Genomic DNA, 21,378 nt, shown 5'->3' on the forward strand with positions numbered 1-21,378 from the left:
ACATTCATCTAGACTGGATCCAGAATCCAGACAAAAATACTCTCATTTATAATGCTGTATGTTGAGGACAGAAGACTTCAGAATACACCTTTTTGCCACTTTGTCTTGCTTCTTACAGGAATGCAGTAACGTAGTCCTCTACAGGAAAAGGTCCATTTTTACATTAAGAAAGTAACAGTTCTTTAAAGTACTCTAGGAATTAATGAAAATTACTGTGCCATCAGAAGTACCAGTGTTGTTTTTCTTATCACAGCTACAAAACCTGACTAAGGCATTTAACATGATTTAAGACAAACACAAAGCAAACTAATTAGTACTTTTAAATATAGGTCATATATAACGTAAGTTTCTAAGACCTTATTTAGAAAACCCACAGTATTTTGGTTATTTGCTTTGTTTGCTAAAAAAGTATGTGATGGCACAACTTACTGTTATTTTTGGATTCTATCAAAATATGAAAAGAACAAAAAGCCAACCTGCTATGAATTGGAAATAATACATTTAATTTTTAGATGGAAGGAATGATTGAAAACATACATGGCTGTTCATCTCTTGTTGTCTGATCTTCCTCAGTTTTTACATAAATCAAACCCTCTTGTGATTTCCACTTGTAATATTAGTGCTTTAAAGGCCTGGCTTACATTCAATGTGAGCTCTGCTGGCTGCCAACTTGGAGACAAATTACTTTATAATAGACCTCTGTAAGTTGCTAGAAAAATTATTTGTCTCACTTTTAACAGTCCTGGTTTTTAATGTGTTATTTTACTTCACTGCCTTCACTTTTGCTGGTTACTTGATATCTAGTGAAAGTCAAAAGTAATATCATATTTTAAAGTTCAGAGGTTGGAACTTCTAGATCCAATTTTCACGTTTAAAAGAATGAGATGGTCAAAACCATCATTTGTTTTGTTTACACCGAGGGATATGGATTGCAGGGAATTCTAGATTCTTACCAGACTTTCAAGACATGCTTCTGCTGGAGACACAGAAAACATGTCAGATTTTGTTCACATTGATCTGGAATCACGGAGCTTAGATGATACTAACTAGCAATTAAAACCTTTTTTTTAAGGGGAAGAAGAAAAAGAGGTGTTAGAGCTAATAATTTTATAAACAAACAAAATTTCCCATCTAAGATGCATGCTAGGACAGATCCTGAAGATCTCCAGTTCTTGCCAACTAAGATGCCCCCTCAGCACTCGGTAACTTGAGAACAAAACACAACAAAAACATCTGATTACATAAAATGATCATACATTAAGCATTTACAGGATACCCAGTACATGTTACCACACAACAAAATAATTATTGCAACCAATAATTACAATCACTGTGAAGTCTGCCTTCATCTTGCCATGCATTTTGTCATGCTATGAAATCCAAGTAGAGGCCAGGCTTCCTAACAGGAGAAAGTAGCCAGCATACATACATGTGAAGACACAACATAATTTCTACCACCTAATTTCAATTAGAAGTCCTCACAATTTGTGACTTTTTAGTTTTATAACCAGATTTTTCAAATGACTCCTCCAGCAAAGTTAGTGTCAAGGACAGAGGCTTTGCAGGAGTACAGAAGTTCTGTTGGAGGGTTTTGTACCAGTGAGTCACTCAGCATAGCTGGGCATTCTGGAGGAGCAGAGTTCCACCGATTCCACATTGATTTCCAGTGACGTTATAAAAGCACCAAGCTGAAAAGAAATGTACTGATAATACAGAATATTTGGTAGAACTCAGCAGGGTTAGAGGATTCAAGAGAGTGCAGTTTGCTGTTGCTTTTCATTTCCCAACAAATTTGTTTTCCATACAAATGACTACACAAAGTTATGGGAGACTCTCTATGGACCCAGTATTAAAACAAAGTGACTCTGGAGATGTTCAAATGTTTATGAAGAGTAATTACATTTAAAGCATTCGAGGTCTGCAAGTATTCCACAGGCACATCATTGCAAAACACTCTTTATTTATTGTAAAATCCATCTCCACCTGTATTTGCGTATTATGTTCCTTAACATCTTTGGCTGTTTTGGCCACTCTACAGCCACCCATGTGCTAATCCAGCTCTCTTATTTCCTTTACATACTGAGATAAATTTACTTGATATAAACACTAGCTTTGATTATCCATAGTTTTTAACCTCTGTTTTCATAGAAGTCTTTGTTTAAATGAGTAGAACATCTTCGAAATTAAAAATTATGTCTTTAAAATGTAAAATTACCTTTCAGCTCCTAGAGTTTTCGGTCTTTCTTGTAATGCAATGTTGTATTTCCATTGGAGCTGATACAGTAAACCTTTAAAAAATCACAGCACCCCAACCCACACCAAAACTTAAGACAAATCAATGGCCACACTCCAGGGACGACTGATCATTTTCTACTTACTGTATTCTCCCTGCACCTTTGATATCTTCATCATCAACACTAACATGGCCAAACAAGACGGTTTCTAAAATTGCATCATCTAGATCTGCCTTTGATTTTTTCCTCCCCTTCCCTGCCCCCTTATTTTTTAACACTTACAATATTGGAAGACTTTGTATAAGTATCATATTCATGGAAATGTAGTAACAGTAGCAAAAAGTTTAATTTTGATGTAATTTCATTTAGGCATGAAAGAAAAAAACACAACTAGTACCCAAAATTCTTCTGGGCCAACTATTTATTTCCAAAGTATGCTAATGAAACACTTCTAAATGGCAGTATTTCCATTAATTAGTTCTATTACCTTCATGTATTTAAAGGAGAAATTAATAAAGCATTTATGCAATCTTTTAAAAATCTACAAAAGACTTTTATACAAAATTTCTTCCATTTGTAGTTATATTATTACCTTCTTTATCAAGACAGGTATGTTTTACAGACTTCTGTGGAATTAAAAACTTTAAGACCACTTAGTCTCAGCAATAAACCTCTGCAGAACTGTTTTAATTATTTATCAATAAACCCATAATTATGATTTTTGTAGCCATCTTCAGTACTTCTATTATTTTTCAGAGATGACATAATACAAAACAAACCACCCCAAAACCATCATTTCCTTACATATGTGCAAAACAGTATTTGTTGTGGCAGAAGAAAAGAGTGATTATTACTCTGAACACTTCAAAATTCACCAGCATAGTTAAATGACTTTTCAGGACATTTTAGGTGCACAGGAATCAGAGCAGGCTGCAGTAACTTTAACAGATGTCTCCAGTTAGAAGGGCTGAGACTAAAGTCCAAGTAAAAACAAAGTTCAGTTATTTGAATCTCTGCTTTTTCCTTGCCTGAAACTCTTCTGTTTTATTTTTGACAGACTTTATCAGCATTGATAGGGCAGGATCTATGACTTTCTTAGCAACATCTCCTTTCTTTGCCATCTTGCTCTCCAGGCCCTTGTTTGCCTCCTTAAGATCTTGCTCCTTTTCTTCTCTTCGGCGAGCTTTCTCTTCCAGGATCTTTTCTACTGCTTTTGTCTTCTTGAAATTTGGATCTGAAGGATCCAGATTAAACAGGGGAGAAGTAAACATGGCTTGGAATCTTGTATCAGCAACATTTACCTGAAGGGAGAAAAGAAGCATTTATTTTAGGTAAACTTTTCCCATGACAGCAAAGCTTTTAAGCCCAATGAAACATGAGCTGCTTCAGAAGTCACAGCTCATGAGATTCCTGGAACTGCTCCAGTCACAAAATCAAGGAGTACACAATTACCTGGAAGTCATCTTCTAGTAATTCTTTCTTTTTCATAAGAAGTTTCTTCTTCTTTTTGCTCAAATTCTGTTGTTCTACAATCTTTTTATAATTAAAATGTTTTCTAGTGTCCTCCTCATCATCCATCATCAGTAGGGCCATTTCAGCCTGTTACAAAATAATAAAGTCCATGTACACAATGAAAGTTTTCTATGAAAAAAATCAGCATCTCATTAATAAAGCCTGTATGAGCCTACATTTACATAAATGAGTTCAAATAAGGTCATCAGGGCAGTATTATTTCAGCCATAACAACATTCTTTTTAACATTTTGAGGTGTAGTATTAATATTAGTTGATTTCCTTCTTATTAGACATTAAAAAAATGCAAATACCCACATTCAATTTTCAAACACAGTAATAATCTCATCTGAAAATTGTACACCACCGTTTAGAAATAACTAATGAATACCATTTAATACAGGTATTCATATAGCAAAATAAAAACTAACATATCTGGATTTAAGTAATTTCTAGTTAACTTGTTCTGAGAAAGAATGAAAAGAAACTGGCAAGCAACTCATCTTCAAGGACAAAAATATACAGGACAAAGTTTGAACTCACAAATGTTTCATATAATACTGATGTCAAAAAATTAAAACTCGGCACTGCCCAACACACAAACTTCTTCTTGGTAGTTTTTGTTCCAAAAGCTCTCACTATTAAAATTGTATAGTTTTATTCTACTGGCATCCTATGAAATTCTGCAGTTCCACTCACAAACACATACCAAATACTTGCAGAATTCATGCAATGCAACATTTTACATCATTTTACCTTCTGTTTTTCAACTTCATCTTCATCTTCTGAGGCACTTTCTACTGATTCTGGCTTCTTCTTTAAATCTAAGTGCAAATACAGGGCATGAACACATTTATCCAAGCTTACACATGGGGGCATAATTTACCTACAGCTAGAACTTCTAAGTACATCTAATTTTCTTGCAGTCAGTATCTAAATGTCAGATGTGGAAAAAGGCTGCAAAGTTAAGAAAAACCAGGAAGATGTAAAGCAATAAAAATAGTTGTTCACTGAATAGTTGTTCAGTTTAAGGAGGCAGCAACATTCGAGTGGCATAAACAAGTCAAAAACATGGTTTTAATGTATTTTTCAAAGGGCAGTAGAGAGAAGTATCACAATAGTGCAGGCAAACCCATGACATCACACCACTCCCAGGATGTTTTATAGTGGAAATTAAAATATGATTGACTCTGCTCAGACTGAATATTGTTCTGAGGAAGCTCCCCTACTCCCTTAGCATTCAGATACACAGTGCTGATTAGACAGACATAATGAACAGAAACAGCATAAAATATTAGTCAAACATAACTTCTAATAAAAACAGACCTGTTTATAAATCCTACAAAATCAAATTATTCTCTTTGGAATGCCTGTAGATCTTGATCAAGAAGAAGGAGGAAAAGCAGAAGGTTTCCTGACCTGAACCACACACTCTGACCTTTGAGCTTGGAATGACATTCCCAGGCAATTTACTACAGTCCACTGGGGGTACTCTTAAGGAAGATATTTTGCTTCATTTTGTCAAGACAGGTTTCTACTCAGACTAGAAATACAGACATGCCAGACACATATCAAATTATATCACTAAGGAACAGGACATATTTCTTGAGGAATATTTTTTTTCTGCCTTGACTATTCCCTTGACTATTTCTACATGGATTCCAAACTGGAAATGGATTTCCAGAAGAAACAAACCACCACCACCAAAAAATAAACTATCCAGATGCACAGTGTCATCAGCTCCAAAACTGAACTGTTGATTTAGTAGTTCCAGAAAATGTGCAGGAAAATCAGATTCAGATATAATGTGTTACCGAAACTCTACACAATTTATGTTAATGTGTAGAAGGGAGAAATAAATGTCTTCTGTAAGACTTCAACAATTATGGAACCTTTTCCATCTTTCAGAAGTGGCTAAACTACAGAAAAGGAGCACAGAGATACAACTGGAGACAATTATATGAGAAGTCAGATCAGTAAATTTCTTTTCTTTCCACACATTTCCCAAGGGAAAGTCATTCAAGTCACCTTCCCTCATCTTTCTCTATATAGGGAATCACAGAAGTGATCCTTATGTCTTCAGTGTTTTCTGCGGCTGCAGATGGGGCCGAACCAGGAGTTAGTATCAAACTGAGCTCTTCTACATGAAAATAAATAAATTAATAAAACCTTTATTTCTTACTTTGATACTATGCAGCTAATAAAACCAGCTTGGGACATCAAATCACCCTAGGGATTCAAAAATTTGTATCATACTGAAAATAGTTCTGTTTAAAAATTCACAAATGCCTAATTTTCTGTATTTTTAACATACTCCTGCCACAGTCCATATTCCCACATACATTCTGGAAGCCCCACCACACACACTTGTTGCAAACTGATTGCATACCCTCATATTTTTCCTAGCACCTCATCCCCACTGCCATCTTTTAATCAGATCTGTCCCACCTACAGCAGCAGGTACTTCAGTGTTACGCAGAACCAATTGGTAGCTGCCACCAGCCAGCATAAAAAGCATCCAGTTTCTGCTGTAATCCCCACTCAAGCTGCCATTCGACTCTTTCTCAGCTCAAGAATTTTGTTTGCAATATTAACTTTGCTCATCAACAACTTTCCAGTGCTGACGGTAAAAGCTAATCATAACTTTGAGACTTCAGACACAGAAACTGACCCCAAATCAAAAAATCCCCTCACTAGACCTCTTATCTGCCTTAGTCAGAAACATGAGTCAGGCTCAAAAGCCTTGCAAAGACACAGTAAATGAATCTTTTCACCTACTTTATCTTCCAAATACAGGTTCTGCAAGTATACTCTGATTTTGTTGTTACGCTCTTAGGTCCCTGCACTCGTACTGCTCCCTTCTGGCTTTAAAAAGCCATCAATTCCTACATACATCATAAGTTACATCATGAGAAAGCATCTAATGGTTTGGAACTAATAGAAGTTACAATAATGTGTGAAGAATTCCTCAAAGGCTCAACAGAAGCTACATTTAATAGTCTAATGCGTTCTGAAACTGTTCGGTGATCTCCAAAAGCAGGACCTTGCTCTCATGTTAATAAGCTATTAATTAACACTATTCAGCTATTAATTTTTCAGTTATTAATAGTTTAGGCTAAAAGAGTCATTCTGTCTCCCTTTTCTAAGACCCCACAGAAGCTGATGCAGTAACAGTGAAACTGGCCAAGCCAAACCCAAGTTTTACAAGGCTTTTTGAAACAGTATGGGCATCAGTGTAGAACAAAAGTGACAAATTATTTCTTTCTTGACAATATGAAACTAGAGTTAAGCTTCTAGAATGCATCATCAAGGCTCATGTATCTGCAGCATCTGACATTTTAGCCCATGGTACTATTAAAAAGTCATATGAAAACTGTGCAAAGCAAGTACTACCATGAGCCCTGAACAGACAGCTTTGGGGGGGGGGCACAGCAGGCACAAAGAATTTGTTCTACCTTGCCTCTCCCAAGATGAAGCACTCACACTGTAAGAATCACTGCCTGCTTTACAAACAGTTATCAGGAACAAAGACGTACCCGAGGAACATACGCTTTAGTAGATTTCCCATAATTTCCAATTTTCCTTTCAAAGCACTCAGGTTTTAGGCCCTTGGTCCAACAGCTCCTTACACTCTTGGCTTCCCTTCAATTGCCTCAGCTTGAAAGAAACCAAGCTACACAAGACTCATGCATGTTACAGCCAGCAAGTGAATCCAGCACTACTGCATCCCCAGTTTCTGCACTGGTCCACATAAGTCTGCAAATAAACCCCATCATATGCTTTTTCAGCATAATCTAAAATAATCTGACAGTCAATTTAAGGGTGAAATTTCAATCATTCAGGGGAATTGTGGAAGGCTTGTGAAAAAAGATGGTCATTTAAGTTGCCTGTACCCTAAATACAAAGTTGGCAGAATTATAGCCAAGTTCAAAGATGACTGTAACCCATTTTCCCTCACTGGATAAATTGTGCTTAAAAGCAACCCCAACTATGAGACAGAGGTTGTTCTGGGTAAACTTGGTGAAAGCCAAAGCTGTGCCATGTAATTACCATTAAAATGTAAACTGGCTTGCAGCCAGCCACTGTACTGTCCCTTTAGAACCTCTCCAGGGCTAACCACATCCTGGTTTTCTCCTGTATCTCAGTAATTATCAGTAATCTTGAAGACAAAAGCTTCACTTTCTTAACCTTTATGTGTATTTTACTATCTTCTAAGACTCCACAAACATTAAAGTCTATTCTCCATGTTATGGACAAGGCTTAAAGATGTGCAGATAAGCTTATTCTCTGGTGAGCCCCTCTAGGACACAAAGAACTTCTCACATAATGCAGCAAAAAACATTTTTTCAGAGATTTCACAGAGAACATCACACATTCTATGAGAGTACCTATGTAATCTTCCTATTAAAGAAAAATTAAACAATTTGGTGGAAGGAATGGTTATCTTTACAATTAGTTACTTCAACCTATACACAAACCACCTGGAAAGCATGGTAGAAAACAGCACTGCACGACACATTGGACTGTGGTGTTTGTTTCTAAAACATGGACAGGACTCAGTCTACTGTTCTGTATTTCAGAGTACTAAGCACAAAATCATCCAGATTTTGGGGTTTAGTTATTTATTTTATCCTAAGATAGATTTTAACAATCAGGACAGAAGCCTGTGCTGGCAAGTATCAAATTAAAAGTAACTTACCCTTTTTAAATGGAACCTGGATCTGCATTGCTATGCTCAAAAAAACCCCAACCAAACAACAGACTGGCAATATTAGTAAATCTGATGCTATATTCTTTATGCTTGTTTTCTTCTTTTGTTTTTATGTCATTTTTCTTCTTTTAATATACATGTGTAAGCCACCCTTAGGATCTAGCTCCTAGAATTATGGAACATCAAAAACTTACCTTTATTGATTTTGCTCAGCAAAATCACACTCAAATTTGCTGTTACCATGGCAAAAGCTAATTTAAAAATCAGAATAAAAAGCTTGTAAAAAAGGTATCTTAAAAATCTAAACTGGGCAAGTTATTTTCTAAAATATTACATTTCACTATTCGAGTTTCTAAGCCACCAAGAGTACACCAGTAAAAACGTGTATCAGACTAAGAGAAAAGTGATTTCTTCTGAAAGACAACTTTGTTTATGATGCAAAAACATTTGATGTTTTTGTACTTGACCCAAGCTTCAAAGGGACCTATGTATATCTGGCTCTTCCTATATAAAAAGAAAAAGACTTCAAAGGCAATGGAGTTCTTTTCTCTGGAATACTTCGGGGAGCAGCTTGTTTTTAGCAGCCACCCCCAGAAACCGGATAACTAATGGTCTCTGGTGAAAGCCAAGAGAATATTCCCTACCACTCCATGTATTACAATAGGCATAATTTTACAGGAACAGCAATTTTAAGCAAATGACACATACTTAATTTAATTCTGAACATTCTATCTCTGTGTTTAGTCCAGCCTGACTTTGTTTTCACGAGTCAGTATTTAACAAAAGGGCAGATTTACTTTAGAAGTCGCCTGTCTTGACTGACCTGTTTTCTCCAATTCTTCAGCAAAATACGGGTCATTGAGATCAACATCAGGTGGAAGTTCATCTTCACTCTCTTCTCTCTCAGCATTAGCCTGTAACAAAGCACAAGCATTATTTCAATTATTTCAACATATAACTACCACTTAAGTTTCACTGGAATGAGATGTTCTGTGAGTAGCTAGCTATGAAGATGAAAACTGAAATACTGTACGTGGAACATCATAACAGCAGAGTACACTAAAAATTGATAGTAAAGACAAATCAAGAATTTCAACCCTCTTTCACACATTTTTATTAGGCATATCCCCAAATTATGATGCACCAGACAACCATTCCAACAAATTACAGGATCAGCACCGTTGTCTCCTTACTTTATGTTCCACAAAAGCTCTGCTTGGGGACAAACTTGAGTAAGAAAGTTCATTTTGTGGAGCAAATTTCAAAAAGCTGGAGTTTGGATTTAAAAGAAAAAAATTTCTTACTGGCAGTAGTGTGTAATACACCATACTCCTTGACTTAATTTATCAAACTGAACAAGAATGTTATGCTAGACAAAGTTGCTCTGCTACTGAACAGTGCTACTGACTCCATTTTGAGCACTCATCAGCTTAAAGAAGTTTCTCATCAAGTGCCAGTTAAAACTGACATACACAGAGTAACTCAAGGTGTAGAGCTTACTCTTAGAAGTGTAATTCAGCAATGTGAGTTATATTGAGAGTAATTTAAGACTTTAGAGAACCTAGATTCTGCGTGCCACATGTTTTTTTTTTTTTCCCCTTGCAATTTGAAATTTGAATAGTTCTTTGTAGCTATTAATTCTTTGCCATTACAGCTTTGGGAAACAAGTCTGTATTATTTTAGCCCCAAAATTTCCAAAACTACAATTACCATTGTCATAACAACTTCGAATTGATATGCACACAGTAGCAAAAAGACCACTTCTAATGCATTAAAAATGCAAATCAAAGCCAATTATTATTATGACTCATTTATCTTCACAGCAGCACAAGTAGATAAAAGATGTTTTGTGTAAGCATATGTATGGTCAGCAGTATGCTGAATATCCTTTTGCTCTGTAGGTTTGACGAAGTACTCTCAGTACTTCCACACGAGTGAACACTGCATATTCTAACCTTAAAATAGCACTGGCAACTGGGCAATTTATTATTTTGTTTATCTGAAACAAACATTAACAACGAATTAAGTAAACAAACAAACAACTCCCCCTCAAATGGCCAGTATAAACATTACCTTTCTCTTTTTCTTGAGAATTCTTTTTTCTTTCTTCTTCTCTAGGTATTTTTGCCATGGAGTCAGGTTATCCTTTCCTTCCAACCTGTTTTTGACCATTTCTTCAGCAGTTTCTTTGAGGCCTAGGAAAAAAAAAACAGAGTAAATTTAAAAAATGTGATGAATCTGAATTTTTAAAAATCAACTGTTTTCTCATTTGTAAAAGAACAATCTAGCTTTTCTTCAACAAGTCTGTGGAAACAACATAAATATTGCTTTAAAAACCATCTTTATAAAGAAGATCGCTTCACAGGATGTGTTTTTCCAAATAAAACATTCCTTCAGTAAAAACTGTACAAGAGTCAGAAGAAGAGCTTGCTGTGTGGTATCTGATTCCCACTCCTGCTGTTCCTCAGAAAGGTCTCTTTTCCAGACATTCAACTGTGCAGTCTACAGATACCAGAATGAGCAACACAGTAAAACAAACAGATGTACACAGAGCCCTTATGTCTAATGCACCACACTATCATTAGTTAAGATTCTGAATTAGTTCAGTTGCTGAAACTTTGCCTCTGTGACAATACTCTGACAATGCTGCAGGATCTCTGCTGACCACTGTATTTTTCATTCTAGAAAAGTAAACCCCATAGAAGTGCAACATGTCTGGTTCTTAATAATTCTGGCCTAACAGGATCAGACAGTTAAATCTGGATGTGTTAATTAGGTTTACATTAAATTCTGTAATTTAGCAGGGACACCCAAGTTTCACTGCCCAGCACTTGCACCTGTATAGACAAGTGTGTCCTAACATTTAAGCTTTTTGTAAATAAACAGAATGAAGTTTTCTATAATATGCATCATTAGAATATTCAATGATGTAAGAGTATCACCTTAAAAATAAATCCATCAAATAACAGGAGCATTCCTATTTTACATGTAGAATAATTAAATCCAGAATAAGCACTTCATTTAAAAGCAATCTTCTAATTTTGGTAAAAAATTCCATACACATCAGGAATACTTTTCCAAAATTCACTACATCACAGAGCACTTGGATTGTATGAGGATGTAAACTGATTTCAGATGCACCTTATACACTTTCAGCCTGTTCTTCACAAGATGGGCACTTGCAAAAACAAAATTTCATGATCTAAGGAGATTAACTGACTTGCCTTGCAATGCACTGGATCACACTTCAGTGGCAGAAACAGAATCCACTTCCCTGGTCAGAGGTAACAACCTGGGCAATGAAGTATTTTTCTCCTGCCTGCAATTCCTTGCTTCATTCACTACATGCTTTTTTTTTAACTTCTGTCACAAATCAGTCAGATATCCTATAGGTAACATCATCTCCCACAATCTGATTAAATTATCTTGGGAGTTTGTAGGAATCTTGTTTCTGCTTCACCCTCCAAGCCTGGTATTTGTTGTCTCTTCCCCAGTCCTACCTCTAGTGGTCTCTCTTCAGCATTCTCTTCCGCCACCCCAGTCCAGCCCTGACCTGACCAGACCACATCGTACTCTCCCACCCTTCATTCCAGTTTTACTGCTTAGAAATCAGTCAGACCTCTCCAGATGTCCTAGATCAGATCCCATTCTTTCTCCCTGATTTCCCAGTTGCCAAGTCCCCATTCCTCATTATTCCTTCCAGCTCTCCTCAGTATGGAGGAACTGAAAACAGTGATCCTGATGGAAGAAGCGGGCAGCTTTCATGGACAGTTCTACCTATCCCCAGAAGAGCAGGCAGAACATTTTTCTGAAAAACTGCAAACACTAATCCCTGGTTTTGTGCTTGTTGACACTCCAAAACTAATTCCAAGGCTGGGGAGCTAGTTACAACTTGTCTGAAATACGAAGTGTGGACAAGATCTAAAATCATATTAAACCATAGAACCATAGGAGGAAAAGAGTGGAGCAAAAACAAGATAAAGGATCCTTCTACTACTCTGGAAAGGTGCCAGAATGATCAGTAAGGGGCAAACTGTTACAGCCAAAAAAATTGGGTACTCAACCAGCAAACAAATCAGAACCACAATAAAGGAATGACTTTGCATAGGTTCACTAAAAACAGGCCATTAAGAAACTCTCATACAACAAGAACAAATATTTAGTTATCTTCAAAGTCCATGAAGGCGGAATCATCAGCTTCCTTGAAATGGAACCACTATGACTTTGGATACTTTGTAGTACTTTTATGGAAAAAATTACTGGTCAGGTAACAGCCTTGCAGATTCTCTTTGAAGATAGTAAATACAGAATTTTAAAAATATATGTCACATCTCCAGCAAAAGAGAAACCCAAAATCTGAAAGGAAGTTACAATATTTCTGATTTATTTGCCTGGAAAATGGAATCATTTGATCCATCTGGCACTGAAGAACTTGGAGGAAAATCCAGCCCTTTCTTGTGGTATTTGGCAGTCTCATGAAAGGCATCAGAGTTTCTCCACAGATTAGAATGGCTTAGAAACTACTGTCCAGACCACTTCCCGAGAATAAGAGTGTATTTAAGTGGTCAAAAGGATTTGGATTGCAGCAGGGGAAAGGAATTGTCTACTTTAGGTAGAAATATTAGCTGGCCATTGAAAGGTCTAACTTATACACCCTTATTGAAATAAATTTTTTTTAGAATAAATTAATCACAATGGTTTCATTTAATCTTCACAAACGAGGGCAAGAAAAGAGAGGAAAAAGGTCATCTATGGCAAATACTACAGCAAACCTACATACACTGCTGTCACACTGCTGGGACAGCAAGAGAGAGGGGCAGGCCAGAATTTTTACTTCTCCAAACACTTAGTTTTGAAAACTTGCAGAAGTTTAACAGCCTGCAACTGTCACTGTTATTAGAGGCCAGAAAGATACATTTCTGTTCTCAGGAAACCTAAACGAGCAAGTGCATCTTGCATGTAATGCCTCACCAGAAAAATGAAACTCCTTGTTGCAGGTAGCTGAAAGGAACGGCAAATAGAAATGCTCTGATAACATTAGAATTTGTCACCCCCAAAGATCAAATATGTTAAGTCAACAAGTCCTTCCTAAGACGGTAAAAGTGCCTGTGAGAACCCAGCACACATTGCAGCTGTCAGGTGTGAGCCCCCCCACAGCTCAGCACGGTGAGGCCACTCCCGTCAGGGGACACACTCAGCAGTGATCCAGATGGAGATACATGTTCCATAGGAGCATTTCTGTGCTCTGCATAATCTCTGACTGTACAGCTGGGCTTCACTATGCACTTTACAGACACCACAGCCTTCTGTTCTACTGTTCTTCTGTTCTACTTCTGATGAAAACAAATTTGAAATTTTCCTCCAAGCCTAGCTAAATATTTACATCTCATTCTTCCCAAAGGAAAAATTTTTAGGTCCAAAAAAAAACCTGGCTGAATATCATCAAGAAATGCAGTTGTGGTCTTCTCTCTCTTCACTTTCTAAGGGGAGCTTTGGGAACTGGATAAGGATTCATAGTAATTGTTGCTTAAATCAGATATGATTAAGAAAACAGATGGATGCTTAAATATAACACTGATTTTGTGCCTAGAAGAACAGACCAAAGAGAGTTGGAACTACATCACATTTATTTTTGCTGGCACTGTGGTTTATTTAAAACTATTATGATTCAAGAATAACTGAATCATTGACAAAATATGCTTTCTATAACAATGTGTAAATGACTGTGCCAAAACTCAAAATTTTAAATTAATTCAAATATCTGCCTTTCAATTGAAAAACTTCCTAGAGTTAACTGTTATAATTCTTCCATGTATTAAACATTTGGGCAGGAAAATATTTTGCAATAAGTCAAGCACATTAAGGCAGAACTCAGTAATAAAAATATTTCAACAGACATAAACTAGTTCTGAAAAAAATTAGGAGTCTTCAGAGATTACAACAAAAACTATTTTTGAATGCCCAGAATGCTCCAACTGAACATAAGTGGTTTTGAAATTTAAATAAGCACATTTGTTCAAGAAAAAATAACATAACAACTAATGCTCCTCCCTCCCATAAGGAAGCACAGCCTCAAGCATGTATATATTGCCAGAGCTATAAACTACTGTTTACTGTAGGCATGTGCTGCCTGTGCTCCACCATATAAAAAAACATACATAAAAGAGTATCCCCTTCAGGTGTGCAGGACCTCTTCTCCAAATGCTGCCTGAAATCAGTAATGGCTGAATTTTTGACTCAAAAGCAAACTCAAGACACCCATTTTCACTTTTAGGACTTGGGTTTCAGACAGGGTCAATAGCCAGAAGTGGCACTGTTGACCTTGTGGAGGTGAACTGTCTCTAACAAAGGCAAGTGAACAAGTCTATGATTTCCAGAACCTCTGCTCTTCAATAATCCTCTCACTTTTTCAGGGTAAAAAATGAGGAAATGTTAACATATCCTGTAAAATCATAGTTGCTAAAGTAACATTAAATATTATAAACTACCCATGTAAAATTCATTGCGCACACATGCACATTGAACCCAAAATTATATGAACAAACCTGACCCTGTGCACGGACATCCAGCTAAATTTAGACAAAGGCAGTCAAATTCATCAAGATAGGGGGTTTTTGTTTGCTTGTTTGGTTTTTTTTACCATCCCTCTCTCAAAAGAGATGAGGACATGGCAAAAGTCTAGGAGTCCTACAAGAAGATGCAGTCAGGAAGGGGTTGGACTAGGTGTAAGTATGCAACAAATCCAATTTTCTGAAGTCAAGTTCCATAGCAAAGAAACAGGGAGCCCACGCATTAAGGAACTGGATTCCATCTCTACTATAGTTAAAACTCCATTTCTACTAAATGTCAATGCAGTTTACTCGTAACATGCAAGGCACAGTCTTAAAGACAGCCTCTTAGAAAACTTCTTGTTCTCCCAGGGCAAGCAAGGCTAAAGAGTTTCCTTTGGTCTCCATTAAAACAATTTTCCATCTCCTAAAATGAATGGTTTGCTTTAGATTCCTGACTATGTTACCACATTAAGGTGCCCAAACTTTTTTAAATTTACAGAACTTCTTTCATACAATTTGCAAAATTCTTCAAAAAATGCACAACAAACAAAAAAACCTCTGAACGTGTTTTTCAAAACCAACAGAAAAAATGGTTGCTTTAAACAACACATAAATAAATATAAATACAAATAGATATAAATACAAAACACACCCCTAGCAGCAACTGGTTCATCTGTGGTTTCCACCTTCAATCTGAAAGGTGGCAACAAATCTCTGTAGAAATCTTACAAAGCGTATGTATGAAAACTCCTTGGCCTTGAATGCGAGTGACACAATGAATTAACTACTGAGTGAGCAACATCGTGAATGCAAGCACTGACACACAGTGGACAGATGGAGTACGACGCTGTGTCAGCGAGCACTTGTCCTGGCTGCATGATACATGCTTTTCCAAAACGGTTTTGACAGAATTCATGACAGAAATTACTGGAATTATAAAAGCACGATTGAAAGCACACAACTATTTTTAATGCCCGTGTATCCTCTAGAACACAGATCTTATCAAGAAACAGGAATAAAATTGTTCCGTTCAGTTTAGTCCATTTTAGTGAACTGCTACAGACCAGAGTATTTCAAACTGAGCAGAACTTCTGTTCAGCAGAAGTTATCTGAGTGAACTCAGAATAATATTTGTGTAAATCATATCATTAGATATGCATTCCTAGCTGGGAATTCCCATCAGCAGTGAAGGGCCTAGATTCTGGTATGTGTCTGGTCTTGCTACTTGCAGTAACAGATCAGGGCTGTGTCCTGACACAGGCTGCAGTCCCACACCTGCTGCACCTTGCTGCTCCCAAGAAGGGAATGTCATACTTCCTTAGTCTTTCAGCTGCACCATTTAATCCTCTGAACATCTGCCTATCTGACATGCTAACTCAGTGGAAAAGATCCAGATTTTTTCTTTTCCAGAGTAGTTCTGTTATTTTAGCAAACAAAATTAGGCTTGCAAGGAGACCTACCAAGTGCCAGGGCTGGTAGAGGCAGTCAGAATGAGCTCTGGGCCAGGATCAAGGTGATGCCACAGTGAAAACCTTTCCCTTTGTGGATATAGGGAGCTGTTAAACTGGCTCATTACACCTCAGGGAAAGCATTCAGTTTGAGTGGGTTTTTTTGTCATAAAGAAAAAAAAGAACTAGACACTGGTTTTTGGCTGTCAGGATGAGTTCTGCTGGGATGCTATATGGTGAAGTTACCTTTCATTCATTTCCAGATGTCAATCTGGATGTCACTATTCCCCAACCTTCCCTGGTACTTTGCTTTTTCCCAGAGCAGTTTCACTGGAAGGTCAGACTTCTCCCTTTCCTGCTCCCCCAAATCTTAAGCATTATGCAGGCAACATTTCCAAACCACTCTCCTCTAATTATACACTATGTTTCCAAATCATACTGGTTTTCATTTTTAAAAGTGCAAGTATGTTTTATGACTCTATAGCAAAGACATGAATTCTACTTTAAAAAAAAGTCTATAAAGTGATAATTGAAAAAGCAAGTACAAAAAATCCTGGCGAAAAAATAATCTATAAAGAGAAACTTACAGCCGAGGAACTGAGTTCAGACATGTTATTTCTTCTATTTCCCTCACTGTAAACAATCTGGATTTCAATTTATGGGGAAAAAAAGGGTTCGTTTCTCCTACTATAAATTCAGCACCTTACACTATATCCCTGTCAGCAGACCAATATTGCATATCCTCCAAGGCAGGAAAAAAAAAAAATAAACCTTACCTGGAACCCATTTAATCTCCATTCCTATATCCTTTTCTTCCTGTTTTTTCTCTTTTTCTTGGATACTTTGCAAAAGTTCTCTGTACTTGGCAATTTGCTCTTCATCATCTTTTTGGCTTTTCCTCGGTTTGTCATCTTCCATTTCATTAACTACATCACCATCTAGGAGGAGAGAACAAAGTTATCACAGAGAGCCTCAAGAAAGTGAGCAACTGAAGTTAATCTTTAGGAAACAAACCTAAGACACACACATTACTTCTAAAAGATAATATAAAATATTTTCATCTGTTATTACCCCACAGAACAACCAGTTTAAGAATTCCCTTATTTAGATGGAATAAAAATAGTATCTGAAAAGACAAAAGAGAATTTGTGCAGTAAAGGAAATCACTGACTGGGCACAGCATCCTTTACTGTAATTTTAAATTATTAGTTTTAGAGTCCTTTCCAGCAGAGTAGTACCTAAATCTCTGAAACCAGTGGTGTAAAGCATTTTGAAAATAAAATGCTGCTTTTTGATAAACTGCAAGAGTCTGTAAAAGAGATAATTATTCAATGCCTTAATCTTCAGTGACTTGTTGAATGAACAAATGAAGCAAGACAGAAAAGAGGACTTCTTTTTTCCATTTTTTTAGGAAAAAATCAACTAAAATGTTACTTACAATAAGCTTTTAAATGAGTATTTCAGTGAAAACAGACTTGAAAAATGCTGCAACTCCTTTAACTGTAGAAACCTAGGTTTGGGGCAGGGTCATCTTTTCTTTTTCTCTGGATGAGCAGTAAAGCTGTGCTTCCTACAGTACTGAATTGCGTGGACAGCATAACTGGTGTCCAGAAATGTGTCCCAGTTCCAAGTCTGGTCTTTGGCTAAAACTGAGGTGTGGCAGTGTTCTCGCCTCATTCCATCGCTGCAAGAAGCTGGTTGTTGGCTGGAGGCAGAAATCTTTACTGCTCATAGAATCACAGAATCATTTAGGCTGGAAAAGACCTTTAAGATCATTGAATCCAACTGCTAGCCCAGCATGGCTAAGCCACCACTGCATCATGTCCACAAGTGCCACATCTACATGGCTTTTAAACACCTCTGGGGATGGTGATCGAGCCACTTTCCTGGGCAGCCTGTTCCAATACCCACAGCCCTTCCCTCATTCACTAAGAGGGCTACCCTGCCATAAGAGGAGATTTAGTCAAGCAGGAACCTGCCCTGCACAAACCTGTGCTGACTGGCCTGAGCCTCTGGTTGTCCTGTAGGTGCCACATGATGGCCCTCAAGATGACCCACTCCGTGACCTGCCCAGCATTGATGTCAGGCTGACAGGCCTGTAATTCCCTGCACTCTCCTTCCACCACTTTGTGTAGATGGGCATTACATTTGCTAACTTCCAGTCAACTGGGACTTCTCTGATTATCCAGGACTGCTGAAAAATGATGGAAAGTGGCTAAATGAGCATATCGTATCTGCCAGCTCCCTCAGTACCCTTGGGGGGATCCCATGTGGCCCCAGAGACTTGTGTGTCTCTAAGTGGTGTAGCAGGTCACTGACCATTTCCCTTTGGGTTAAGGGGGCTTCTTTCTGCTCCCTGTTCCCGTCTCCCAGTTCAGGTACCCAGAGAACTGGTGTTACTATGTAAGACTGAGGGCAAAGGAGGCATTACGTACTGCAGTCTTTCCCTCATCCTTTGTCACTGTGCCTCCCTCTGCATCCAGTAAAGGATGGAGATTCTCCTTAGCTCTCCTCTTATTGTTAATGTATTTATAGAAACAATTTTTGTCTTTCACGGCAGTAACCAGGTTAAGTTCTAGATTGGCTGTGACCCTTCTAATTTTCTCCCTGCATAACCTCACAGCACCCTTGTAGTCCCCCTGAATTGCCTGCCCCATCTTCCAAAGTTCATAAACCTTCCTTTCTTTCCTAAGTTCCAGCCAAAGCTCTCTGTTCAGCCAGCCTGGGCTCATTCCCTGCTGGCTCATCTTTCACACGGCACATGGGGACAGTCAGCTGCAGCTGCTTTTCCACTTTCCTCATCAGAAGCTGAGATCTAAGAAGGAAGCATCTGCTCATTCAGAAAGCAAAAGGCAACTCTGTTTTGAAGACAAGTAGAAAAAGAAGACATTTGGTTGTTTCTTCTTCCTAGTGTCCTGAGAAAGAAGCTCTACTGGATGGGAACTGAAGAAATCTTTGAGCCAAAAGAGGATCCCTAGAACCTGGATAGGCAAGGGACTACCAGTTTGTATTTATCACTCATTTTGCTAGGAGAAATTTAAATGCCAATGCATATTGTCATTCTTTCTCATTTAGATAAAAGTTGTCTTTCTTCTGTCAAAACTAACAGTTTTAAAACAAATGTTCAACATTGCCTTCAAAAGAACTGTAGGAGCTTTTAAATCTGTAAGCAAATAAAGCACATTTGACAACAGATGCAAGAAAGGAAAGTGAGCTGAGTATGTTCTCAAAGTTTGCTCAGAGTTCAAATAACCTTGTCAGCGGCTTTCAAGTATCACGCTGTATTGCACAACATCAGGAACCACTTTCTGATGGATATTAAGGCAGCAATGCTTTCTGCCAACAGCTTGTTCAAAGGCTTTTTGAAGAAAACACACAAACCAAAAAGTTCTGGGGCATTAACCGCTGCACTGCAAGAGAAATACAATCAACCTGGGAAGGAGAAAAAGGCAAAAACTGATGAAATCTAGAGTATAAAAAAAGGTATATTCTTATTGTTTTCAAAAGAAAGAAGTAATAGAAATGCTAAAAGATTTAAAAAGAATAAATTTCAAATCATGAGGCTGGTCATAAACATTCCAATACAACAATTTGTTTTTAAAAGGTGACATTAATACAAAATATAACCACATGCAGAGGTTCAATATGTTAAATTGGTGATTGGCAGCTGAGATCACGTTCTTGTAATCACAGGGTTGTGAAGAGATTGTGTTCGTAGTTTAAGATCATCTTGCAATAGCTGAGTAGATGATTCCTTTTTTAAAAAAACCTCAGCCTTAGAAATTAAAGGCAGTAGAAAACTTGTAGCAGATATAACATTTGAGAAGAGGTCTGCTGCAAGGCTGAATTTTTTTAAAGATGAGGGCGAATTTTCTTTCCATGATGTAATGGCAAAGCAGAAAACTCAGCTAATGACTTGGATGCTGATGGCCATACCATAAAAATTGCCTTAAATGTCTCAATTCTATCCAGGGTAGTTATTCAAATTCAGATAGATAAAAAATAAAAACCAAAATACCTACAATGCATGTAGACCCACAGAATTAGAACTAAATGCTTCACACTCCAGTGTTCAAGAATCAAGTCTGAGGTAGGGGTTTTTGCACTGCACTACAGCATGCTATGAAAAATTAAATGTGCTGAACTCAGTCTTGAGCCAGAAAATAATGACAAAGGAAACACTGGGATTTAAACCCATCTTCCCACATTCCAAGCACTTCCTGAACAAGGAGTTGTGCAAATCCCATTAGGTCATCCCAATGCTAATAAAAAAACGGAAAAATTTAGAATATGAAAAGAAGTTTATTCAAAGCCTGTCAGAGTGATGCCTTTTTGTAAGATTTTTCAGGAAGAAAAGATACTGGAAGAAGAGAATGCAAACACAGATAACAGTAAATGAAGGGTAAACACTAATTTATGGCATTTTCTTAGATTTTTTTTTGCATTTTCCTTCAGGTCTTTGTAGTCTAACCATTGAGGGATGTGCACCAGGTGTTTAAACCTCCCCTTGCAGACCAGGTGAGCGTTGTAGCTGCAGCCTTTCAGCACCTGTCTGTGCAGAGGTGACCTGGCATCAGTAGAGCCATGCCTCTGAGCCAGCCAGACCTAAGCCAAGGTTAACGCTGGCAATCAGAGTCAGTCCTGAGTAGGGACTCACTGGCCTGCAAAAACACACAGAGATGTGCTCTTCAACTCCAAGTTACTGGACACCTCCCACAGTTTATACGAACTTCCTGGAAGGAATGCTGACATGACCCTTCTTGGCCTTCCAAGCACCTTTAATTACAAAACAAACCCAACACAACAGTTCCTGCAAGCATGCTTTGGAAAAGTATCCAACACGTGCATTAGTTGTATCCAGTTTCTGATGCTTCACAGAAAGAAAATAACCAGGTTGTGGTATTTGTATTCTGAATTTCCCTT

At 37.6% G+C, this 21,378-nt stretch overlaps 1 protein-coding gene across 3 annotated transcripts in view; it reads right to left on the bottom strand.

The window, feature by feature from the left end:
• Positions 1-482: 482 nt before the first annotated feature.
• Positions 483-21,378, bottom strand: part of ESF1 (ESF1 nucleolar pre-rRNA processing protein homolog) — a 32,632-nt gene continuing 11,736 nt past the window's right edge. For all 3 annotated transcript variants that reach the window (XM_069009009.1, XM_069009010.1, XM_069009011.1), the window contains exons 9-14: positions 17,232-17,393; positions 10,530-10,651; positions 9,280-9,370; positions 4,502-4,569; positions 3,687-3,833; positions 483-3,535 (exon numbers count right to left, since the gene is read on the bottom strand). In XM_069009009.1, the coding sequence (XP_068865110.1) occupies positions 3,236-3,535; positions 3,687-3,833; positions 4,502-4,569; positions 9,280-9,370; positions 10,530-10,651; positions 17,232-17,393 (890 nt within the window). In that variant the 3' untranslated portion in view covers positions 483-3,235. The remainder of the gene's footprint in view (positions 3,536-3,686; positions 3,834-4,501; positions 4,570-9,279; positions 9,371-10,529; positions 10,652-17,231; positions 17,394-21,378) is intronic.

This window comes from Aphelocoma coerulescens, chromosome 3 (assembly GCF_041296385.1).
Source record: "Aphelocoma coerulescens isolate FSJ_1873_10779 chromosome 3, UR_Acoe_1.0, whole genome shotgun sequence".
Taxonomy (NCBI): Eukaryota; Metazoa; Chordata; class Aves; order Passeriformes; family Corvidae; genus Aphelocoma; species Aphelocoma coerulescens.